Here is a 27320-nt window from a genome sequence, read left to right as displayed (position 1 = left end):
CTTTTAATGGAAAATTCACCCAGGGGATGAATATCCCCCAGTAAACACTGTGCATGAGTCATGAGTCAGCTGTTTTAACTTCTTCCCCAGTCTACCTTCTGACCTTGGTCACTATCTCATTGCCTTACATTTCTGTAACATTCTGTATCTGTAACATTATAACATTTTCTGGAATAATTTCTGCTAAGAATAAGCCTGTAAAGACCCTAACAACCCTACCATGATTTGAACCATCCTGTACAAAGTTTGTTAATAACTCCTCAATGAAGACCTCATCTAATTCCTCCACTGTTTTTCAAAAGCCATTTAAACTACTTTTCTCAGTGAGCTGGTGTTTGTTTCTTCCATCTTTTTTTTCTCTTACTGATGCTCCCTTTCTTTTGTGTATGTCAAGAACATCAGGCAATCCCATTCTTGGTAATTAAATAAGGTAATCACATACTCCCTCTTGATTACATATCAAGGTTACATAAAATGGTCAAGAATGAAGAGTCACTGAGTCCCACATCTATCATCATCTCTGTCAATAGCATTCAATTATATTGTTTTTGCAAAGCCAGTCTAAGTTTATTTGCACTCACAGTTTTCCTTCTGCTCTAGAGGACTATCTGTGCATTGGGAAGAGGGCAGAGCAGTTACCCTCTTGGAGGTAAGCACAGTTGTAGACCAGTTTTCACCCAGTTTATTTGTTGCCTGTTGTAGCACCTGTTCGTTGCCACATAGGGATGGATCTATCATCAACCCAAGTAATTATACTCTGTTGTATGTAAAATAAGTGATGCATCCTTCTGATTGTCCATGCCAATAATGATTCACCAGGCTTTTCTGGTATGTGTTTGTGAAATACCAGACAAGAAATACGCTATTTCTTTCACAGAATACTCTCAGCACTCAGGCGTTCTCTGACCTTGACCTCCGCCTACCTATAGTATCTTTGGGATAACTTATAGCCTTAAGTTCATTACTTTCTTAGTGGATATTTCATCTCCCCAGAGTAGCCATATAAGCACAAGAAGGCCTTCCAGTGAGAGGAAAAACTGTTCTTATATTTTTTTCTCTTGCCATTATCTCCTCCCTAAAAGGATTGGCATTTATCAAACATGCTAGTAACAGCTAGACAATAGAAGTTTTCACTATCTTCCCCTCTGCCTACTGATCCCTGTCAGGCTAGTGGCCAGTTTGTCAGAGTCTTAAGTTTTCCCATTTCAGACCAAAGAGGTCTAGGTAACCATCCCAGGACTATATCCTCCTGGTTTTTTTTTTTTGTTTTTTTTTTAGTCTCCTCCTTTTTCTGGCTTTAAAAAGTACCCTAAGCCTTTGTGATTCATGGATCTGTATGAGAGTCCTCCTAATAACATCACCCTGAGCTAACAGATTTTCCAGTCAGACTCCCACAAACCTGATTACCCAGGGATGTTACCCAGTATTAAGCTTCATTAATAATTTCAAAGACATTGGCAATCAAGAGATTCACAAGTAGGGAGCGATCTGGTACATGGAGAGGAGCCTCTTACTTAAAGACCATGTCTACTCTGGGTGACAGAGTACATGCCTGACACAGAGAAGGAAAGACCTAAGCAGCCGCCTTTATCTTTAATGTCCCAGACTTCTCCCTAATTACTCTGGACCATTTAATTGCCCCTATTTTTAAAATTGTTTGTAAAGCTTGACCTTGGATAAAATCTGTGGGTTCATGTGAGTTAGATTTCACAGTCTGATCCTTTGTATTCACTCACCCATATATGTCCGTCCTCTTTTCTTATTCCTTCATATTTCACTATCTTGGATCATTTTCCTTCTTCCTGAACTAATTCTTTAACATTTTTTTCATTGTGCATTTATGGCCATAGCCAAACAACAATGATGTTATTTCATTCGAAAATGTATTTTGCTCTGTCTTGGAGGTGTTTTTCTCTGCATGGAGACCTTAGGTTGGTGGTGATAATGCACTAATATGGAAGTCAATAAACTTTAGCCATGGACCAGCCATTTGTTTTGTAAATAAAGTTAGGACACAGCCATACCCTTTTGTTTACATATTGTCTATGGCTGTTCTCATCCAGCAATAGCATTTGAATAGTTGCAGCAGAAACCATATGGTCTGCAAGTCTAAAATATTTATTATTTGGCAGTTTAATAAAAAGTTTGCCCACCTTTGCTCTTTGGTAATATCATTTCATTGCCTTCTGGCTTCTGCTTTGGTTATTAAGAAGTCACCTGTCACAGTAATTGTTATTTTATTGGAAGTAATCTGTCTTTGTTGAAGGCTTTTTCTTTGTTTGATTTTTTTGGAGTTGTACATTATGTAATATATGGATCTAAAAAAAATAGTCTTTTGGAGATTCTTTGGATTTGCCTGTGGCTTCATTCTTTTTATCAGTTCTGGAAAATTCTCATCCTTTATCTCTTCAAATATTTTTCTGTTCCTTTTATTTCTTCTCTTTCTGCAACCTCATTTAATTCTATTCTAGATGTTCTCATTATTCTTTGTCCAGCTATGCTTCTGTAGTGTTTTTTTTTCTTGAAGTTTATTTATTTTGAGAGAGGGAGGGAGAGAGCCAGTGGGGGAGGGGGAGTGAAAAAGGGAGAATCTCAAGCAGGCTCCATGCTGTCAGTGCAGAGCCTATGTGGGGCTCAAACTCATGAGACCACAAGATCATGACCCAAGCCGAAATCAAGAGTCAGACACTTAACTGACTGAGCCACCCAGGCGCCCCTCTGTAGTGTTCTAAAGCAAGTGTTGGCTTGCTTTTTCTGTAAATGGCCAAATAGTAAATATTTTAAACTTTGTGGGACATCTGTGGTCTTTGTCACTTGTGCTGCTGATGCTTCCTCTTTCTTTACAGTGCTTAAGCCCTCAGACTGCACAAAAATGGTCATAGGCTAGAGAAAAAGGCCATAATTTTCCAATCCTTGTTCTAAAAATCCAGTTAAAGGAGATCATTAGACCAGATAAAAAGTAAGACCCATCTGTTTTTTGTCTTCAAAAAAATCCAGTCTAAATATAAAAATACCATAGGCTGAAAGTAAAAGAATGGAGAAAGATATGTTACGAAAACACAAAATCATTTAAAAAGTTGAAGTGAATATATAAATATCATACAAAGGAAACATTATCAGGAATAAAGAAGGATATTTCATAATTATAAAGGAATCAAATAATCAAGAATATATAATAATACTAAACCTATAATCATCTAATAAAGTCTTTAGAATACAGGAAGCAAAAACAAATTAAAGGGGAAATAGACAAGTTTATAATCATGCTAGGAGATATCAATACTTTTCTGTCAATAATTGGTAAAACAAGTTAGATACAAAATTAATAGCAGTATGGAAGACCTAATTGACATTTATATAACACTTTATCCAAAAATAGCACTTTTTAAGTGTACATAGAATATTCATCAAGATAGATTACTTGTAGGACAATAAAAGAAGTCTCAGTAAGTTGAAAAATATTTAAACCTTACAGAGCTTCTGAGCTTACTGAAATTAAATTATAAATCCATAACAAAGATATCTGGTATATTCCAAAATATTCAGCAAATAACATACTTCTGAGTAACCCATGGTTGAAAGAAGAAGTAACAAGGGAAAGATTTTAGAAAATATTTTGAACTGAACTAAAAGCACAGTGTATCAAAATTTGTGGTAAACAGCTAATGCCATACTCAGAAGGAAATCTAAAGTTTTTTTTTAATATGAAATTTACTATCAAATTGGTTTCCATACAACACCCGGTGCTCATCCCAACAGGTGCCCTCCTCAGTGCCCATCACTGACTTTCCTCTCCCTCCCACCCCCCATCAACCCTCAGTTTATTCTCAGTTTTTAAGAGTCTCTTATGGTTTTAAATGCTTATGTTGGGAAACAAACAAACAAACATTTAAAATCCATGACCCATTGCTTGGGTGGCTCTGTTTGTTAACTGGCCGACTTCAGGTCAGGTCATGATCTAGTGGTCTGTGAGTTCGAGCCCCACGTGGGGCTCTGTGCTGACCGCTCAGAGCCTGGAGCCTGCTTCCGATTCTGTGTCTCCCTCTCTCTCTGTCGCTTCCCTGCTTCTCTCTCTCTCTCTCTCAAAAATAATAAACATTAAAAATATATAAATAAATAAAATCCATGACCCAAGCTTCCATCTTAAGATATGGTAGAGGAGCACCTGGGTGGCTCGGTTGAGTGTCTGACTCTTGATTTCAGCGTAGGTCATGATCCCAGGATTATGGGATCAAGCCCTGTGTCAGGGTCTGCACTGAGCATGGAGTCTGCTTAAGATTTTCTCTTCCTCTGCCTTTTTCCCCTGCTCATGCACACTCTTGTGCTCTCCCTGTCTCTCTCTCTCTAAAATAAAAAAAAAACTTTTAAAATTTTTGAAAAGATATGGTAGAGAAAAAGAAAAGTTAAATGTACCTGAGAAAAAAGGTAAAGAACAGAAATCAGTGCAGTACAAAACAATAGAGAAAATTAATGAAATGAATACAAAGTTAATTTAAAAAAGAATTGATAAACTTTTAACTAGAATTAACAAGAAAAGGGAAGATACAAATTACCAATATTAGGATTGAAGGGGAAATCTCTACAGATCCTATAGATAAAAAGAATAATAGAGGAATATTATGAACACCTTTATGCCAATAAATATGACAGTTTAAAATGGAGAAATTGTCTGAAAAATGAAAGTTATCAAAATTGATTAAAGAAAAACTAGAAATTCTGAATATCTCTAGATCTAGTAAAGAAAATGAGTTGGTAGTTATAATCCTTCCCACAAATTAAACTCCAGTCCCAAATAACAAACATAACATTTAATGAAGAAGTAATACTAAACTGTTAGAAGTGGACAGAATCTTTTGCAACATATTTTATAAGGCTGGCATCACAGTGATACTAAAGCTGAACAGAGTTTCCAAGAAAAGTAAACCACAGACCAGTATGAACATAGATGGAAACATTTTTTAATTGAAAAAGCTAATATACAATATTACATTAGTTTCAGGTGGACAACTTAGTGATTTATATACATTATAAAATAATCACATTAGACATTTATATACGTTACAAAATAATCAGCATGGTAAGTCTAGGAGGTGGAAATATTTTAAATAAAAAAATTAGCAAATGGAATCTAGTAATATATAAATAGGATAATAAGCTATGACCAAGTGAAGTTAATCCTAGAAAGGCAAGATAGGCATAATATTTGAAAATTAGTATAATTTATCATATTAACAGAAAAGAAAAGAAAACTAGAGAATCATCTTAATAGATGCAGAAAAACTATTTGTCAGAATTTGAAAATCATTCATAAGGAAAACTCAGCAAACTAGGAAAGAAGGGAGCTTTCTCACCTGGTAAAGATAAGTAGTGTCATATTTAATAATAGTTAATGAGTGTTTTCCCCCTATAATTGGAAGCAAAACAAGGGATGTCCACTCCCACCACTTCTATTCACTGTTGTCTTAGGGAATCTAATAAGTGCGATAAACCAAGAAAGGGAAATAAAAGATGTGAAGGAAGTAAAACTGTCATTACTTCCAGATGACATGATCATGTACATGTAAAGTCCTAAGAAATCTATAAAATAAATCACTATATTGCACACCTGAAACTAATACAATACTGTGTTAACTATAAAAAGAAATGAGTAAAATATATATTTTTTAAAGACATCTATAAAATAGCCATTAAAACTGCTAAAACTAAAACCTTTATCGCAGTCATGGGATTTAAGGTCAAAACATGAAAATTAATTATACTTCTTTTTATTAGTAGCCACAAACAACTAGAAATTGAAACTTAAAAAATATACACTGTTTAGAATACAACCAAAATCATCAAACATGTAGGAATAAATTTAACAAAGTATGTCTAAGATATCAACACTGAAAAGTACATTACATTACCAAGAGCTGATGCTAAAATTTATATAGAAGCACAAATGACCCAGAATAGCCAAAAGAATTTTCTTAAGGAAGAATAAAGTTGAAAGATGTACACTGTCAGATTTTATTACTTAATGAAAAGCTATAGTAATCAAGAAAGTGTTGTATTGGCATAAGGATGCTTATCTAAATGGTGGGGTGGAATTGAAAGTCCAGAAATAAACCTACACATATATGGTTAATTGATTTTTGACAAGGATACCAAAATAATCCTATGGGTTAGTGATACTTTTTCTTCAAGAAAGTTGAAACTATCCCTTGTGGGAGATTTCCAACACCATATCAATAGGTATTGATATGGGGAAAAAATGAAAATGATAGCATATGGAAAAATTAACTCAAATGGAAACAAAAATGTTAAAAGAAAATACAGGTGAAAAGATTTGGTGAAGGCAAAAATGAACCACAAAAGAAAAAAAAAAAAATGGTTAATTGGTCATCATCAAAATCCAAAACCAGCTCTTCAAAATATGCCATTAAAAAATGAAAAAAGCCTGGGGCGTCTGGGTGGCTCAGTCAGTTAAGCGCCAACTTCGGCTCAGGTCATGATCTCCCAGTTCATGAGTTTGAGCCTCCATTGGGCTGTGTGCTAACAGCACAGAGCCTGGAGCCTGTTTCGGATCCTGTGACTCCTCTCTCGCTCTCTGCCCCTCCCCCGCTCACACGCACTCTCTCTCTCTCTCTCAAAAATAAAACATAAAATTTTTTTAAAAAATGAAAAAGCCACAGTATGGTAGAAATTATTCACTATGAATGTATCTCACAGAGTTTTTATCTAGAATATGTCAAGAACTCTTAAAATTCAATAATAAGAATACAGCAGATCCAATTTTTTAAATGGGCAAAAAATTGGAACAACAGGTGATGTGGGAATATGACCAATAAGCACATGAAAAAAATGCTTGGTCATTAGAAAAATGCAGTTGGTAACCATGAGATCTCATCACACAGATAAAATCTAAAAGCTTAATAATACTAAGTGCTGACAAGGATGTGACACAGTAAGAATGTACATATATATTGCTGGCGGAATTTAAAAATTTATATGTACTTTGTAAAACAGATTGACAGTTTCTTTAAAAGCTACATAGACACTTTCATTTGACGGAACAATTTTACTTGTACCCAATGTTTGTGGTAGCATTATTCATTATAGCCCAAAGCTGGAAATAATCCAGAGTTCCATCCACGTGTGGATAAACAAAATTGTTTTATCCATGCAGTGGAATACTACTTAGCAACAATAAAGAATGAACTACTGGTATACACAAAAGTATGCATGAATCTAAGAAGTATGTTTATTGAAAGAAACCAGACACAGAAAGGTACATTTGCTATGATTCCATTTATATGAGACTCTACAAAACACAAATCTAATATGTAGTGAAAGAAAGAAAATCAGTGGTTGCTTCTTCAGGATGATTTTCTGGGAAGGGGGTGCTAATGAATATTTTTGAGGAGATAGAAATGTTCTATATATTGATGATAGTGATCGTTCAAGTATCTATGTTTTAAAATTCAACAAAATTTACCCTTAGAATGAATGCATTTAATTTTATGTAAATATGTCAATGAGTTTGAGGAAAGACCCTATCCTTTGTTAGCAGAAAAAATCCTTTGTAATTGAGATGTACATCCTCTGAGGATTGAGAGCTTATTTATTTAACTAGATAACAACTTTGTAGTTTGCTTTTAGCTTTTTAAAATAATCTCCTTAACTCTGTTGTTTATTTCAAATTGCAAAAGGAGGATGAAAAATATATGCTAGTCTTAGATCGAACATATAAAAATACCTAATGAATATCACTCGACAAGGTTAAATAATTTAAGATTGTAGTAGATATTCAGGTTTTATGCAGCATATATTTTGAGAAAATATGTGCTGAGGATGTATGTGCTGCTTTCACAAATCCTTGATTCTCCTAATAGGCTATGAAGTAGAGCAAGTATCATCCTCTTTTACACGTGAGCACACAGGCTTAGGGAGATTATGATAGAATTTGGTGAAGATTGCCTAGTGCTTGCTTCGGCAGCACATATACTAAAATTGGTGAAGACCACTTAGCTGACAATTACTAGAGGATCTGGAGTTCAGAGAAAGAGCTTTTGGCTCCTAGTTCTTTCTGCACTGTGACACACTACTTGCCTTTAAAATATACTTTTGTCGTCTGGTTTATACGTCTCTCTCCTCCCCTCCCTTAAAAAAAACACAGTAATTTTATTGACATGTCTTCTTGATAAAATTCAAATTTCCTTTCAGGCTATAGTTTTAAATATTTGTTCAGAGTATTGCCATATTAATCAGAAACATTCTTGGACATTCATGTAGTGATCAAAAGTAATTCTAATGCCCAGGGAATAACCAAACTTTGAATATGAAACAAAGTTTGAATACGAATAGTTGCCAAGAAATTATGTAATTTGACTAGTTTTCTGAATCTGTTTAATGTACTAATTTAATTCATTGTGATAATTTTCAGACTAAATAAACTTGAAGATACTGTTATACTAATTAAAGGAAAGATTGAAGAAGTTTGCCTTCCTGTAGAAAAAGTGGATGTTATTATATCTGAGTGGATGGTAAGCGTTTGCAGAAAAAACTACTTTTATTGGTTTTAAAAAAAAGAAAACAGGGAGGAAGTAGTTTTTCTGCATTAAATTCTGTTTGACAACTGGCAGAGTGGTGGGATTATTTTAAAAACAGCTACAATCTTTTTATGGTAGTTTATTCTGATACGGCACTTGTTTACTGACCATTCATAATCTTTTTAAAAAGAGAAAATTAGCTTCTTTACTTGTAAAATCATTATAAAGAATTATTGTTTTTCTACTTTCTAAATTTGTAAAGACGTGATATGTTTGCTAAAAAGCCTCTGAGGACTAGTAATAACTTGTGCTGTTTCATCAAAATTAACAAGATGTTGCCACTATTGCTGTCATACTGAATGTGCTTTCTTATGTCTGGTCATGTAATCAGTGTTCTTTATCACAAAAAATAGAACTTATTAGCATTATTAAGATAATAATATCAAGATACGTCATATAGCTTTAGAATTTGCTTTTGAAATTGTAAGTTAAGCACAGAATGTTTATTTTTAAAGGTATATAAAGTGAAACTCATGGTATTTAACAGGTGATTTGACTTGTTGATATGCCAATTTGATGAAGACAAGTTAGTATTTATAGATAAAGATTTCCTAACCATTTGGAGAGGTTTTAAGACTTAAAAATTATATGATACATATATTTTCACTAAATCAATTTATCTAAAAATTTTGAAAAGAATTCATTTTGATTTATAATTATGTATAAATTTTGAATAAACAGTAACAATTATAGCAATATTTTAGCAGGAATTTCGGGGAGCTTTTGAAATGTGCAGATTTAATGTATTAGTAAATTTCACTCGAGTCAGTGATGGTCACTGTTGTTGGTAGTTACTCTTTTGTACATGAAAAAGTATATTAATTTTTTTATCCTAGCATTGGCTTTTAATAATTCTTTTTTTTTTTTTTAACATTTATTTATTTTTGAGAGACAGAGACAGAGCATGAGCAGAGGAGGGGCAGAGAGAGAGGGAGACACAGAATCTGGAAGCGGTCTTCAGGCTCCAAGCTGTCAGCACCGAGCTGGGCTCGACACAGGGCTCGAACTCACGAATCATGAGATCATGACCTGAGCCAAAGTCGGACACTTAACCGACTGAGCCACCTAGACGCCCCGGCTTTTAATAATTCTTAATCATAGTGTCTTATAGTAAAGGATTTGTATCAACACTGATTTTTTTTAATGAATCGAATAAAAAGGTATGGATTTAGTTCATATAATTAAAAATCCAAGGTGTGCTAGGGCTTGGATGGCTCAGTGGGTTGTGTCCAACTCTTGATTTCTGCTCACATCTTGATCAAGCCCTTGAAGGTGCTCTGCACTGAATGTGGAGCCTACTTAAGATCCTCTCCCTCTGCCCCTTCCCCACTCGTGCTTGCTTTCTCTTCTCTTTCTCTCTCTCTCTCAAATAAATTAAACCTCAAGGTATAGAATACAAAAATATTTTAAAACATAAATAAAAACCCAGCATCTCTTTAAGGGTAACAAAAAGGTTCTTTGGAGAAAGCACATTAGAGACAGTTACACAGCAATAATTTAAAATACTGTATACTAAATGTTGGCTGACATCCTTATTTTTCCAAGGACCGTTTTATTTTTCTTAGAAAATGCATCTCTTAAATTATTCTAAATTAGGCTATAAGCAAACTAAAAGACAGACTTTACTAAAATTCTTGTCCCCTCAGTTGAACATTTTTTATATATCTGGCTATAACTATTTGAATAATTCTTGCCCTACCTAGCAGAATTTTAGTTATAGATACTGATATTCTAGGGATTTTCATTTTAAAATCTGAAAAGATGATCTAGAAATATTAATATTCAGTTAAAATCTTAGAGCCTGTTGGCATAATAACAAAAAATTGGCTTGACTGAGTGAACTTATAAGATTGTCACATTTACAATATGAATTTTCTTGAAAAGGTATACTGGTCTTGGACTTGTTTGCCCTCAGATGCATTTTACACTCTTCTCTTGCTTGCTTCTGTACTGAATGAGGACTAACACTGCAGGCCGCAGTTTCTAGGCTTCAGGGACAGCTATCTTCCACAGTGTTTGGGAAACATGGAAGATTTCAGAAAGGGAGAAGCCAGGGCATTTCTCTGCTTCTGTTCGCCTCTAGTTATATTGCTGACAGAAGCTATTTCTCTTGTGACTTCAATTCCCACTGGACAGGTATGTCATAATCCCAGTGTCCACTGTATGACTCACCCTGGACTCTTGCAGCACTGCTTTTTCCTTCCATCTCTCTAGCCTAGGAGTGTTAGTTATTTCCTGGTGTCATTGATGTCCAGTTGTCTCACTTCCTTCTTGATGACTTTGTGTAACCAACTTCCTGCGTTAATTTTTCTCTATTTTCATAGCCTGTGGTTTCTGCTCTCCTAGACTCTAATTGATGTAAAGGGTACCTTTCATTTTGGAAGATTGGTCAGGTGTAATCTCTTTGTGTTTGTAACACAAGTAATAGTCAGTCAATAGAACCTAAAATGTAAGCCAGTTGTTTGGGACCACTTGCTTTCAGAAGCCCTTCACTCAGGGAAGTAAATCAGTGTATTCAGGAAATGTTAATTAAGTAAGAACTTTCCTTATTCCTCTTCACAACGGTGTAACTTGAGTTTGCATTATCGTACTGTCTACCCTCCTTTTAAGCATCAGTGGAACTGAAGTCTAGCAGATTGTGTTAATTGCATTGGGTGGAGCATTAGACACTAATTTACGGCAGTCATTCTAAGGCAATCAACTTTGGACGGCCTTATTTCTCTAGTGAGATTTGCATTAAGCTTTTTAAGTAGGCTTGTGCTGGAAAGTTTTGAGACAACTTTGTGGATTGGCAATATCATTTATAGTACCTTCTAAATCCTGTAAACTCCCTCCTAACTTGGGTACTTCTAATAGGATTTCTGAGTTGAGTAGCTGGAAAATTCCAAGTATGTAATGAAACAAGGAGCGGGTATGCTTTCTAAAATATCCAACATTTTTCACATATTCCTACTTGGGCTGAAATGAGGGGCAAATGGTAAATGGCTGACTGTTTTAAATGCATTTTAAAGCCACATTTTCATGAACCAGCATTTTAAAATTAAAATATACTGCATAGAACCCTGTCTTTGATTTTTTTTCTTACATATAGTGGTAAGGATGCAAAAATCTAGAAAAAAACACAATTTTGAGCCACAGCTTACATTTTTTTGTCCATTTTTAAAAGTATTTTCAACAAGGATGGACAAAAAAGGAATATACCCTACATAGTTGGGCACAGATGTTTAATGGACTTGTAATGCAGTATGGCACCGTAGGCATCCTGTATTGCAGAGATGTCCATCTGTTCTCTTCTCCTGTGGTCCACTAAGTATTCCACGTTAATCTAGATATGCTTTTTGTCTACAGCTATTCATGAACTTTGCCTTTATTTTGGAAGATGTTCTTAGTTAAGAATGTAATTTTAAAAGCCAGGTCATTGCTGTTGGCGTATTATTTAGTAAACTATCACTTGCCTCTTATGTTTATGAATTTCCAGATTTAGGCTTCCCTTGAATTTTACATTTTCATTTTTATTGAATGGGATTTCTATTTGATAAAATTATTAGTTAAATAACTGATATTAAGTAAATATCATTTAAATCAGTTTAATCTCCACAAAATGTTAATATTTATTCTTATGAGTATCTCTTTTCATTTTTCATGGTTTACTGTACCTATAGAGCCATTCATTGTGACATCTTATTTCTGACTGCCTAATAAAACTGTTCAAAGTGGGGTGCCTGGATGGCTCACTCAGTTAAGCGTCTGACTTCAGCTCAGGTCACGATCTCACTGTTGGTGAGCTCGACCCCCACATCAGCTCTCTGCTGTCAGCACGGAGCCCGCTTTGGATCATCACTTTCCCTCTCTCTCTGCCCTACCCCCACATGCTTGCTCTCTGTCTCTCTGTCTCTCAAAAATAAACTTAAAAAAAAAAAAAAAAAAACTATTCAAAGTAAACGTCCCCAATTCTGTGCTACAAACCAGTTAAGCCAGATTGACTCATTTGGTGTTGCTGTTTTCCATCTATGTTTTTATTATGACCTCCTTAGGAATACATAGATAAGATCCTCACATCATATGGTACTGTTGCCTATGATGATTCTTGTTTGCACCTTTGTTTTTTTCTGTCATCAGGATTATCAGCAGAATTACACATTAGGTGAACTTTATATTTCATTGTCATGATCATTCATGACATACATTCAAATTGTCTGAAGTCCCTTGTAATGTTTCTATCTAGGCCTGCTTTTCACAGAAGCTACCTAAAATTTCTCCTTCTTGCATTTGTCCTTGAAATTTAAAGAGTTAACTTCCCTCCCTTCACCAGCATGAGTGTATCTGTGTGATATGCATTCCCAAACCTACACCCATGTGATGGGATATCTTTTATTCATATTTAATACTCTTTATAGTTGATGAATAGCGTTTCAGGATATCATTTAGAAAACATGGCTGTGATTTGGCTTATCAACAATCTTAAAGTGACCATGAAGCCTGTCACAGGTCATATTTTAAACTGGTGGATGTTGAGGTGTTTTTGTTGACTTTAGTCTGACAGTGAAGCCATGCTATTTCAGCCAACTGCCATGAGGATAGGTGGCCTTTCCTGATCTGTTTTTAATAACACAAATTTTCACTTATACAGGTGCACTTTTACCTTTCTTCTTTTGGCAAGAAATATGCTTATGACCCAAATTTAAGAATTTTTAAAAACTCTTATATTTTTCTTCTTTTACATATATTACTCTGAAAACTTTAAGCTAACTAAATTTTACAAATTTAGTATGTATTGTTTACTTACTTAAAATGTTTTTTGGGGGTGCCTGGGTGGCTCCATTGATAAAGCATCCAGCTTCAGCTCAGGTCCTGATCTCTTGGTAAGTGGGTTAGAGCCCCCATGTCAGGCTCTGTGCTGACAGCTCAGAACCTGGAGCCTGCTTCAGATTCTGTGTCTCCCTGTCTCTCTCTCTGCCCTTCCCCTGCTCGTTCTCTGTCTCTCAAAAATAAATAAATGTTAAAAAATTTTTTTCTAAAATAATTTCAAATGTTCAGTGGATCAAGATAAGAAATATACTTCTTCCCTAACTCTATACCACTTAAACATTTTTTTCTTGCATTTTTTTGTTCCTTTATTGTTCCATTAGAGAAAAAGATACCTTTTCACTGCAGGATTTGTGGTACTTAAAAAAAATTAATAAAAATAAAAATGAATAATAAAAATATCACCAAATTTAAAAAAACAAAAATAAATGACAAAGTTACATAAAATGGACTCTTCAAAATGTTCTTTTGATGACAGAGATTATTGTTGTTTTAATGTCTTTTATTTCTCTTTCTTGTTTTTAAATGTTCATTTATTTTTGAGAGACAGAGTGCATGAGAGGGGAGGCGCAGAGAGAGAATGAGACAGATAACCTGAAGCATTCTTCACGCGGGCAGTGCAAAGTGCAATGTGGGGCTCAAACCCATGAACTGTGAGATCATGACCTGAGCCAAAGTCAGATGCTCAACTGACTGAGCCCCTATTTCTATTATCGTGTTTTTGTTAGTGTATTTCTAGCAGAAACAGTTTGTCCCTTAATGGAAGATAATGATGATTAGTGAGAACAAAATACGTGTTAGCAAATTGTCTTATTTTTCTTAATGTGTTGTATCTTCCCTGTCTGGCAGACTCTTAGTAGTTCTTTTAAGACTCATCTCAGACACCACCCCCATGAGGCTTTCTGATTTGTTCTTTGATCACATATAAAATCTCTTTTCTCTCTCTTTTATACTTCATTTTAAGCTTCTATTTTCCGGTTTTCAAACAGGTATTGTAATTAATTGTTCATGTACCTTTTTCCATTCTCTCAAGATGGGAAGCCAGGATTTATTTGGTATGGCCAGATTTTATCACAGGGCATTGCATTAGTGAATGATGACAGAATGTACATGAGAGAACTTTCCCACATAGAAATTCACTGGCCACAGATATGATCTTATTTATAATTTTCTGTACAGCACATGAAGGCAGGGAGGTAGCATATGACAGGGACGTGGCTGAAGAACATTCTTTAGTGCTTTCCCCTTGGTTTATGAGCCCTTTGTTAAAGCACATGACCCTCTGTTTTCGTGGCTAGCATTTACTCCTTGACCCTGCCTATAATTAGTGCAAAGAAGTATGAAAATAAACTGATAGATGTGGATTATTAGGGCTTGGGATACTTTTAGTATTTTCTTAATGTTAATTAAAATTATATGTATGTTTCATGCAAAATTCTGTTTGTCCTAGTATACAATTTCTAGGCAATACTGACAATATGTAATATTTTAAGGAAAAGTATAAAATGCACATTTTACAGTAATATTTTTTTTAGTACTATAAGTATTAACAGGGAGACAGTTACAGTTCTTGAACAATGAAAGGAAAGTTGTGGTTTATCAGATTTTTTTTCATAGATATGCTGACATCTGCATTGAGAATAAAATGAAAACTAAGAGAATAAAAATGTAATTAAGAATATGTCCCTTATGTATAATTATTTCAGTTTTATAATATTTACACTTATCTGAGCTCTTAACTACTCCCCAGCCTCTCCTTTATTGAATAGTACTATTTGTTTAAATTAGAATTCAGATCGCACTCTGCAGCCATTTTATTTCATACTCTCGCAAGGGGACTATTTTATAATAGTAGGACGTTGGTATCTGTAGAGAGCATGTAACCCTTTGAGAAATCCTTAAAGTGGAACTCAGGCTATTTTATAGTTGCAGGTACATAAAAAAGTTTAGTAACGTACATTATTCAAATATATGCTCTTTTTTTCCTATGCTTGATACCAAATCTAAGTAAAAATATTTAGTGCTTTAAGCAAAGTCGTCTCTATTGAAACAATTATGTGTTATAGGGAAATTTTATTTTAGGTGTTTTGTATTATTTTCATCAAATTTCTGGAGATTGTCTTTGCCAAGAGATTCAGCGCATCATGTGTGATTGATTTGATTGTATTTATTTGCTTTTTTGGCCCTATATAATTCCCTTTGCCATATTCCATTTTAGGTGCTTCTATTATGGCCTGTTACGAATTGCTTTTTTAGTAAATCTTTTTGTTCATTAAGTAAATTACCCTGATTATGAAGATAAAGAGGATAAGTTATTCAGGAATATGAGTCAGTTGCCCTTATGAAAATTTCTCAAGCTAGTCTGAGAACATGAACTGTTTGTTAGTTTTGATCTCAAACTCTGAAATTATGTATCAATTTATGAATTTGTCAGTAATACTGTTTACTTCTACCTCATGATGAAAGAAAGCTCCTAAAATTTACAATATGCATTTTCAGATATTTGGGCATTTAATGTAAACACAGATTTTCCTATGTAACTGAGTTGGCAGTTGTAATTATGATGATTAATATGAAGTGGCTCTATTTAAAAATTATCCATGAACAAATAATTTGATTCACAAGACTTGAGTAATCCTATAAATGCTACCAATTTGTAGTAAAGAAAACTTGTTCCTGTACTTGCATCTGGATTTAGATAGCTGCCAATCATGTGTTTGAGCAGTAACAGGTTAGATATGGTATGAAGATTTGGGAGGAAAAAGCATTATTTATATATTTTTGGAGTGGAATATAAAATTCTCACAAAATTTTATGATAAACTATTAGCCTTCATAGCTACTTGAGCCCTTGCTGTGCTGATTTTAGTAAGTCCTTCCTAGGGAATTTCAGTTCATTCTCCTTTGCCTTTAGAGATACTTCAAGGGACAAGTTTAAGAAACCATGACTTACAGTTCTTTTTGAAACTGATTCAAAAGGGCTTGATGAAGATAATTGTCCTCTTTGGTTTTCTTTGAGTATAGATCTTTCACATGTTATACTATCTATAATAGAGTCTCCAAATTGGCAAAATTTAGATGGCAGGACTATGAAGTCATTGTTTATTTAAGTGAGAATTTTAGGGTAGGAGTTAGTTACAGTAAATGTTGATCTGTTCTTATGAATGGTTTTTCTGACCTGTTCTTGGTAGATTACTTACTTCGAGTAAATTTTTCAGTAGTGGTGATACATTGATTTGGTCTGCTCCATTTTCCATTCTCTTCCCTCTATCCTTTTTTAATACTAGAATATTTATTTGGGAGTACCCAATTTAAAGTAACTTGAAGTTGAGTGAATGTGAGGCTAGCTGACCTTTCCTGGAATTCAGTCTTCAGGAAGACTTTTATTACTTACTTACTTTTATTAATATGTGCTACTGTCCAATAAAAGTACCATGACCAGAGACAAACCCAAGGCTTAATCTATTCCCTGTTATTAGGAAATAACATGTAATTTGTCTTGATCAGTTTTGCTAAGGGTTTGTCCCTTACTGCTCTTTTCAAAGAACCCAAATTGTGGCTTTGTTGATTTTTCTTTATCAACATTTGTTTTCTTTTGTACTGATTTCCACTTCAATCTTTATTATTTCCTTATTTTCTCTTAAAGTTTGATTTGCCGCTCTTTTTCTAGCTTCTTGAAATGGAAGCTTAAGGGCGTGTGGTTGGCTCAGTCAGTTAAGCATACAACTTCGGCTCAGGTTATGATCTTGTCGTTCATGAGTTTGAGCCCCACGTTGGGCTCTGTACTGACGGCTCCGAGCCTGGAGCCTGCTTCGGATTCTGTTTCTCTCTCTCCCTCTCTCTGCCCCTCCTCCACTTGCCCATGCTCTCACTCTCTCACTCTCTCTCAAAAATAAATAAAAACATTTAAAAAAATTTTTTAAAGTGGAAGCTTAGATCATTGATTTTCAGCTTTTCTTTTTCTAATATTTGGCATTTGAAGCCAATATTTCTTTTTTATATATATACTTTTTTTCATTTTATTTATTTGAGAGAAAGTGTGAGTGTGAATGGGGGAGAGAGGCAGAGGGAGAGAGAGAGAAAGAATCCTAAGCAGGCTTAATGCTCAGTGCAGAGCCTGAGGTGCGGAGCTCTATCTCCCGATCCTGGGATCATTACTTGAGCCGAAATCAAGTCAGAAGCTCAACTGACTGAACCACCCAGGCGCCCCAAGGCCAGTATTTGTAAGTACTGATTTAGCTGAATCCCACATTCAAGTGATTTCTAAAAACAGTTCTAACTATTACTTTTTTCTTGAATTATTATTCTTCATGCTATTATTAAAGAAGAAACACACCAGTACTATCATATTTGAGAGATAATTTACCATTAGAAAAACAAAGGCATTGGCACTTTTGCCCTCCACATAAGTTGACTAAGTGCTCTAAGGAACCCTTGTTACAGAACCAATAAGCCCTGAAGAACAAACATTTTGTATTTTTTTTCTTATGGATATTAGTTTTGGTGTTATTTCCTCTTCCCTTGTTCAGTTCTATGTGACTACTGTGTTTTAGAAGAGAATGAACACACTTTTCTTATTAAATAAGCATTAAGCGAGAATGTGATGCACATCACAGGCAATTGCTAAGAGATTGCAGAGACAGAGATCTCCTCTTGTATATATCCATGAAGATACAACTAATGCATTACAGGCATGTTCCCAAGATAAAAAATAATAAATACTTTGACTATTTCAATTGCTAGTTTTTTCCATTTCATTTTGTATTCAGAGGGAAATTCTGGAGTACAATTTTATGTAAGAATTTCAGAGGGAGTACATAATTCAAATACTTAATAATGTTTAAGAACAATGTGTGCATGGCTCATTTTGGCATTTTCAGCCAATTTCTTTTGCCTGTCTTCCTCTTGGGGCTTTTTATCTTTTTATTATTTTTTGAAAGAGTTCTTTATTTATTCTAGTTGCCAATTTGTTAGAGCTCTTCTGTCTTCTGCCTCTCCTGGTTTCTGGGCACATATTAGAATTTTACTCTATCTCCTTTGAAGTTAGATGTGGCCCTGTGAATTACTTTGGACAGTGAAAGTCGTATACACACAGAATGTTTAACAGCCAGTACACAATTTGCCACATCCCCTTTCTATATATCAGTGATTGTGGAAGCATTTATTAATATGAACCTTCTGTCAGCCTGACTCCTGGGTAATTATAATAAGCAATGACTCTTGTCAGCCTGTGATGTAAGAAATAAATCTTTTTTTGTTTTAAGTGATAATTTGGATATTGTTTGTGAATGTAGGGTAACCTAGCTTGTCTTGATAATTGTCTGTCACTTGTTTGTTAGCAGCATGTGGCTTGTCATTGCACTATTTTTTTGATGTGATTTGATGAATAGACATTCTTAACATTTAATGTGTTGTCAGAATTCTTTTATCATTTGAGTTTTTGTATCTTATTTAATAAATCTTTCTAGAATTGCTATCACACATTTATTAGACTTCTCTATCTTCTATACCTCTCACACGACTTTGCATTTTCTATTGTTTTGACTTTTGGGGTTGCATTCCAGATAACTTCTTCAGTTCAGTCTACCAATTCACTAATTTTTTCTGAAACTCTTTCTAATTATCAGTTAAACTCATCTATTGAGTTTTCAAAATTTCAGTTAATCTTTTTTTTTCACTTGTCTTAGGGTCTTTTAAAATTTTGCTTGCTTGTTATGATCTTCAAGCCACTTTTAATCTCATGAATCATAAACAGTAGCAGAGAGTTTGCACATCTGCTTTTGCTGATTGTTGTTTCTACTAGCCTTTATTCATGGTGCTTAGAACTTGTTTATTTGAGTGTTTAGTACTGTTTGATATTCTGCTATATATTGACCTAAGGCTTTTATTTTATCTGTGAAAAATTCTTTGATGCTTGGGTTTTACCCCAAATGATTTGTATTTGTTTTTGCTTTGTACCTGGGACATAAACATATGCAGACCACTGTTACTTACTGTTTTTGATTTTTAAAAACACTTTATTAGGGATATTTTCCAATGTGAAAAATTTAGAATGAATGTTTCAGTGAACAATTGTACCTATCACCCTGCCTCAACAATTATCAGTGTTTGTAATTTTTGTTTTATTTATCTTTGCGCTATTATATATTTTTTTGCTATCTTTAACTGATAAGTACTTATAAAAGTGTGTGCTTATTATGCCTTTATTCATTATATTACTGAACCTAACAAAATTACCAATGTAGCCACAATTCCATATTATAAAAATATTCTTTAAAATTTTTTTTAACATTTATTTATTTTTGAGAGACGGAAACAGAGTGTGAGTGGGGGAGGGACAGAGAGAGAGGGAGACACAGAATCCAAAGCAAGCTCCAGGCTCTGAGCTGTCAGCACAGAGCCCGATGCAGGGCTCGAACCCACAAAGCATGAGATCATGACCTGAGCTGAAGTTGGATGCCTAACTAACTGAGCCACCCAGGCGCCCCTTAAAAATATTCTTAATATTCAGTCTGTTCACATTTCCCTGATTGTTGCATGAATTTTATATATATTTTTACTTTTGATTTGTTTGAATCAGGATCTGAGTTCTGTATACATGTTGAATTTGATTAATTTGTTTCATAAATCTTTTTGATTAAACTTTTTATTTTGAGATAATTGTAGGTTATCACATGCAGTGGTAAGAAATAATACAGAGAGATGCCTTGTACTATTTACCCAGTTTCTCTCAATGATAACATCTTAACTATGGTGAAGCAGCACAACCAGAATATTGATTTTGGTACCATTTAGATACAGAACAGTTTCATTGGTACAAGGAACCCTCCTGTTATCTTTTTATGGCCATACACACTTCCCTCTTCCCGTCCCCAGCCTTGACCTCTAGCAACCACCAATCTGTTCTCAATTTCTATAGTTTTGTCATTTCAAGAATGAAATGGAATCATATAGGATGTGACCTTTTTGGATTGGCTTTTTTCACTTAGCTTAATTCCCTGGAGATTCATCCAAAGTATTGTACATATCAATAGTCTCCCTAGTTTCTGAGTAGTATTCCATGGTATGGATATACCATAGTATTTTAACCACTTAACTTTTGAAGAATATCCAGTTTGGGGCTATTACAAATAAAGCTGTATGAACATTTGTGTATATAATTTTGTGTAAACATACGTTTTCATTTCTCTCATATATATGCTCAAGAGTACAATAGCTAGTCATATGGTAATTGCATATTTAATTCCATAAGAAACTGCTAAACTGTTTTCTAGAGGGGCTGTACCATTTTATATTCTTACCACCAATATGACTGTTCCAGTGGCAACATCCATCTACATTCTTGCCAACATTGTATATTGTCACTGTTTTTTGTTGAAGCCATTCTGATAGGTGTGTATTGATATGTCATGTGATTTTAATTTGCATTTCCCGGGGGCGCCTGGGTGGCTCAGTCAGTTAAGCGTCTGACTTCAGCTCAGGTCACGATCTCACGTTCCATGAGTTCGAGCCCCGCGTCGGGCTCTGGGCCGATGGCTCAGAGCCTGGAGCCTGCTTCCGGTTCTGTGTCTCCCTCTCTCTCTGCCCCTCCCCCGTTCATGCTCTGTCTCTCTCTGTCTCAAAAATAAATAAACGTTAAAAAAAAATTAATTTGCATTTCCCTAATGGCTAATGATGTTAAACATCTTGTCATATACATATTTGCCTTCTGCATCTTTTATTCAGTAAAATATCTATTTGTGTTTTTTGCTCATTTTCTAATTGGATTGTTGATTTACCGCCAAGTTTGATAGTTCTTTTTTGTGAGTTTTTTATTCGATATGTGGTTTGCAAATATTTTTTCCAGTCTGTAGCCAGTCCCCTAACAAGGCCTTTCACAGAACAGAAATTTTTCATTTTGGTGAAGTCGGTGTTTATTCATTTGTATTTTATGGGTCATGCTTTTGGTATCAAGTCTAAAATCTGTAGTCTATAGGTTCACCTCTTCTTTTTCTTGCCATTTTTCGAAGACACTGGGTCTGTTGTCCTGTAGAGTTTTCCATATTCTAGATTTTGATGATTGCATCCTCATGGTGTCATTTAACATGTTTTTCTATCCCTTGTATTTCTTGTAAACCATAAATACGAGGAGGTCTAGAAATGGAGGATTAACAAATTAAAGTTGTGTGTGTGTTTTTTCTAGAATACTTCATGGAGGGTGGTGGTAGTTTGTTTCTCTTGCATTGAATCAAGGGACTCTTAATGTCTCTTTCTATTATATTAAGGTTGATAAGTGGCTTTTGGAGTTGTCAGCCTAATCTATTCATTATAAACCTACCTAATGGTTTTAGAAGCCAATGAAAATGATTTCTTGGATTCATTATTTCATTAAAAGTTGCAAAATTTTGATATTTTATATGTATCATTTGTTCTCCATGTGTTAGCTGAAATTATTCCTTAAGTATATTCTCTCATCAAATATTTGGTTATGAACTATAGTTTATATAGGAAAATTAGGATAAATTCTCAATCTTTTCTATTTATTTACCATTTTCAGATTAATGAACTGTCATTGGAATGTCATTGCTTGTGTGTGTCTTTTAGTGGACAGATGTAGCTATTTTTTAATATAAAAAATATGAGTTTATACTGATTTTTCCAATTTAAGATTATAGAATTTTTACTTGAAGTTTTTAGTTTTATAGTTGTATTTTTTCCATGCAGAAAATCTTGATTCTTAAGATAATTCTAATTATTTATTTGCTTTATTATGGTTTCACAAATTTTACACCAACTTTACTACTAAACAGTAAGGCTTCTAAATGCAGTTGAAGGTCTTTTATATTTTGTTCTAGAATACATCTCATGAGAAATGTCCAATCTAAATATTGTGTTTGAAAGTCATTTGAAGGAATTACTTTCACTGGTTATGTAACCAACTTGACATACAACCAGACTTATTTATTTCCTTTTTCTCCAATTTGGGGAATTGCTTTTTCCTTTGTTTAGTTTAATTGTTATGTTTTAATTATGAGGAAATTATGTGGTTCCATTTCTTTTGTCCCTAAGTGAATAGATAACCTTTTTAAAGCTTTTAACTTATTTTTAAAAATAGTAGCTATGTATCTATTTATATTTTTACCCTTATGTCTTATATGCAAAAGATAGCATACTTTATACATTGTTATATGTATATATATATGTATGTACATACATATATATACACACACACACACACACACACTTTAATGTAATTTTCTTTAATAAAAATGCTAGTTAATATTTTAGTTGCAATTTTTAAAGTTGACTATCCAGTTATAATTAAAGATTTTTTTCATCTGGCATGGGGATTAGGAACACTTTTAAAAATCAGTACGCATTGGGGTGCCTGGCTGGCTCAGTCGGCACAGCAACTCTTGATCTCGGGGTTGTGATTTCAAGCCCCATGTTAGGTGTAGAGATTACTTTAAAATAATTTTTTTTAATAAAAATTAATATGGATATTCTACTCTTATCCTGGGAAACCAATTCTGTAACTCTGGAGTAAGGGGGAGACCCACGTGTGCATATGGAAAGATCTTGAGATGATTCAGTTTTGCTTTTGATATACTTGCTTATTGGACCATTTGCTGCAATTTGAAGAAAAGAACCAATTTAACTCTCAGTCTTTTGTTCATTAAATGAGAGTGCCATCTAGTGGGAGAAAGACTTTTAAACTGATAAAAAGTTTTTCAAACTTTAGAAGAGAATGCATAAAGAATTATTACAACTATATGTTGTGAGGTATGAGAAGAGGCAGGAAGTAATCCTGCAGGGGAGTAGCAAGCACATAATAGTTGCTTAATAAATGGTAGTGGGGATGGGAATGCAAGCTGGTGCAACCGCTCTGGAAAGCGGTATGGAGGTTCCTCAGAAAACTAAAAACAGAACACCCTATGACCCAACAACTGCACTACTAGGCATTTATCCACGGGATACACGTGTACTGTTTCGAAGGAACACATGCACCCCCATGTTTATAGCAGCACTATCAACAATAGCCAAAGTATGGAAAGAGCCCAAATGTCCATCAAAGGATGAATGGATAAAGAAGTGGTGTGTATACACACACACACACACACACACACACACACACACACACACACACAATGGAGTATTACTCGGCAATCAAAAAGAATGAAATCTTGGCCATTTGCAACTACGTGGATGGAACTGGAGGGTATTATGCTAAGTGAAATTAGAGAAAGATGAAAATCATGACTTCACTCATATGAGGACATTAAGAGACAAAACAGATGAACATAAGGGAAGGGAAACAAAAAAAAAACAGGGAGGGGGACAAAACAGAAGAGACTCATAAATATGGAGAACAAACTGAGGGTTACTGGAGGGGTTGTGGGAGGGGGGATGGGCTAAATAGATAAGGGGCACTAAGGAATCTACTCCTGAAATCATTGTTGCTCTATATGCTAACTAATTTGGATGTAAATTTTAAAAAATAAAAAATTAAATTAAAAAATAAATGAATAAATGGTAGTGGGGAGCCTGGGTGGCTCAGTTGGTTAAGCGTCCGACTTCGACTCAGGTCATGATCTCATGGCTCGTGGGTTCGAGCCCCAGCATCAGGCTCTGTGCTGGCAGCTCAAGCCTGGAGCCTGCTTCAGATTCTGTGTCTCTGTCTGTCTCTGCCCCTTCCCTGCTTATGCTCTGTCTCTCTCTCTCTATCTCTCTCTCAAAAATAAACATTAAAAAAAAATTTTAAATAAATGGTAGCTACTAGAATTATTCCTCTTGTATGGAAGATAGTGATCAAGTAAAATAATGAAATAGCTGCTCTGACAAATTATTTGTTATATACATGTAAAATTTTATTATTGCTTTTTGACTAATAATACATAGAAGTTCCAAATTTCATCTTGTCTTTACCACTCAGGACCTACACAGAATCCCCCAACAAAATTTGTTACCAGTTTCTAGTGTATCCTTCCTGAGACATAATAAGTTATAAAATGGGTATTTATACTCCTTGGCACACTCATTCCGTGAACAAATATTGTGTGGCTTCTAGGTGCCCGGCACTGTTCTAGCTAGGATAAAACAGTGAACAAAATACCTGACAAACCCCACCCTTAAATTTAGGGTAGGGTAAGCATATTTTGCATATTGTTCTACACTTTGCTTTTTTCATCTCTTAAATAAATTTCCCATTATGACCGTTGTAGCTTTATCCCATGATTTTTTTTATTCAACTCAAAATATTACCCTGGGATCTCTGCTTTGATCAATGAATTATTTCGAAGTATGTTGTGTAATTTCTAAGTGTTTGGCAGGTTTTTTTAGGTATCTTTCTTTTACTGGTTTATGATTTAATTTGGTTGATATCAAAGGACATACTGTGTATTTTATCATTCCATTAAATTTGTTCAGACTTGCTTTATGGCCCAGAATGTGGTCTATTTTGTTGAATGTTCCACATTAATTTGAGTGAATGTGGATTCTGCTGTCATTGAATGGACTGTTACATAATTGTCAATTGGATCAAGTTGGTTGATAGTATGATTCACGTCTTTTAAATGCTTACTATTTTAAGTCTACTTGTTCTGTTAACTATTAAAAGAATAATACAGTTTTTACCTGTACTTCACTTTTCACTTCTGTCAGTTTTTGCTTCAGATATTTTTATGTGGTTTTGGGGTACATTTACATTAGAATTGTTATGTATTGTTGATAAGGTTTGGCTTCTTTATAATTATGAAGTATTGTTCTTTGTCCCTGATAATATTCTTGGTCCTTTAATTTACTTTAGCATTTTTCTAATTAATTGTGTACTATTCCAGATGTGTTCTAAGCATTTATAAACAGATTTGAGTATGTGTTCCTTTTGCTTTCTCCCAGACTATTGCATGTTATATAACTAGGCATGTAAATCTTTCTTTTAATAAGTTGTGAAATATAACATACACAGAAGATTTGCTAAGCTTACAGTGTAAGAAATAGTTATGTAATGAACACCTGTATAATCACCAGTCAGATCCAAATATAGAAAGCAGCTGCCAAGTATCTTTTCACCTTTCTTTAGATATCTTTATATTCTAATTTCATCTTCAAATGTCTTTCTTATATATTTTTTCAAATGTCTTTTCAGTATCTTTTTATCTTTTAATTATATGTGTTACAACTTCTTTCCTACCCCAGAGAGGTTACCACTCACCTGACCTCTATGGTGATCATTTCCTTGCTTTTCTTTACATTTTTTCCACTTTCATCAATATTGCTAGTATGCATAATTTGTTCATTTTCATTTCTATATATTCTCCTGTGTGAATATACAACAGTGTGTTTATTATTCTGAAGTTGGTGGGTACTGGATCATTTCCATTTCTTTTACAATGACAAATAATAATGTTATAGTATACTTGTACATGTATGATATAACAGTCGAGTGTGCTTTTTTAGAAGTATTTTTAGAAGTAGAATTGCTAGGGGCACCTGTGTGGCTCAGTTGGTTAAACGTCCGACTTTGGCTCAGGTCATGATCTCACGGTTCGTGGGTTCGAGCTCCATGTCAGGGTCTGTGCTGACAGCTCAGTGCCTGGAGCCTGCTTCCAATTCTCTGTCTCCCTCTCTTTCTACCCCTCCCCACTTGTGCTCTGTCTGTCTCTGCCTCTCAAAAATTAATAAACTTTAAAAAAAATTTTTTTTAAGTAGAATTGCTAGATAACAGGGTGCACTGCTCTTCTGCATTATTAGATAATGCCAAACTTTTCCAAAGTAGTAAAATTTTTCTTTATTACTCCATATACCTGTCAACACTGAACATTGTATGGCTTCATAATTCTTGCCGCTCTGTTATCAGTAGTAGTTTCTCACTGTGTTTGAATTACTAATGAAGCTAATCATTACCATATGTACCATCTCTACGAATGATTATTGACTATTTGGACTTCCTATTTTGTGAAGAAATTGTGTATAATTCTTTTGTCCATTTTCTTTTGAATTGCCTGTGTTTTTCTTAATGATTCGTTTTCTTTGTAGCAGGTAAAGGGGGTGTGTGTGTGTGTGTGTGTGTGTGTGTGTGTGTGTTTGATATCTTTTCAAACTCGGATTTGCCTTTTAATTCTTTTTATGTTTTTTGATGAACACAGGTTCTGAATTTTAATCTAGTCAAACTTACTGGTCTTTTTCTTTATAGTTAGTTCTCTCCCCCACCCCACTCCAGAATATGAAAATATTGTCTACAAATTTTATCTCTTTTTTATCCACATATAAGTCTTTAATTCAGTTACACAGTTGTGAGGATAAAAATTGTCAGTCTTTCTGGAGGCAGCTTGATGATACGGATCAAAATCTTTTTTTTTTTTTTTTTAACGTTTATTTTTGAGAGAAAGAAAGAGAGAGTGGGGGAGGGGTAGAGAGAGAAGGAGACAGAGGATCTGAAGTGGGCTCTGAGCTGACAGCAGAGAGCCCGACGCAGAGTTTGAAGTGAGATCATGACCTGAGCTGGAGTCAAATGTTTAACCAACTGAGCCACCCAGGCACCCTGATACAGATCAGAACCTAAATGTGCCTGCCCTTTAATCCAGAAATTCTGCTTTAAGAAATTTCTTAGCTAGACACATAAAACATCGAGAAGATATCTGTGTGTGTGTGCGCTCATGTGCGCATACATGTGCAAACATTATTTTTCCTACCCATTCTATAGTAACTTAATGTAAAGAATACAGATATTCTTGTTGCTTAATATCAACAGCTACCTTGCATTTGCCAAGTGTGTAAGCATAATATCTCTCTCAGTGATTTTAGAGCTGTCAGTAAGGAAAGTACCTTACCCAAAATGATTTTATACATAATTTTTAAATCTCATATAATTTCATTATCACATTTGTGATAAGTTCATTAGCATTAGCACATTTTAAATTAAAAGAGTCAAGGGATAGACTGGGGA

At 34.4% G+C, this 27320-nt stretch overlaps 1 protein-coding gene across 1 annotated transcript in view; it reads left to right on the top strand.

Moving 5' to 3' along the window:
* Positions 1-27320, top strand: part of PRMT3 (protein arginine methyltransferase 3) — a 139240-nt gene that overhangs the window by 40120 nt on the left and 71800 nt on the right. Inside the window, exon 10 of the mRNA XM_019456533.2 lies at positions 8426-8525. Within this exon, the coding sequence (XP_019312078.2) occupies positions 8426-8525 (100 nt within the window). The remainder of the gene's footprint in view (positions 1-8425; positions 8526-27320) is intronic.

Source organism: Panthera pardus, unplaced genomic scaffold (genome assembly GCF_024362965.1).
Source record: "Panthera pardus isolate Hobbes unplaced genomic scaffold, ASM2436296v1 HiC_scaffold_12, whole genome shotgun sequence".
NCBI classification, from domain to species: domain Eukaryota; kingdom Metazoa; phylum Chordata; class Mammalia; order Carnivora; family Felidae; genus Panthera; species Panthera pardus.
Note: the sequence above shows the minus strand (reverse complement) of the source record. Positions and strands in the feature narration are given on the sequence as shown.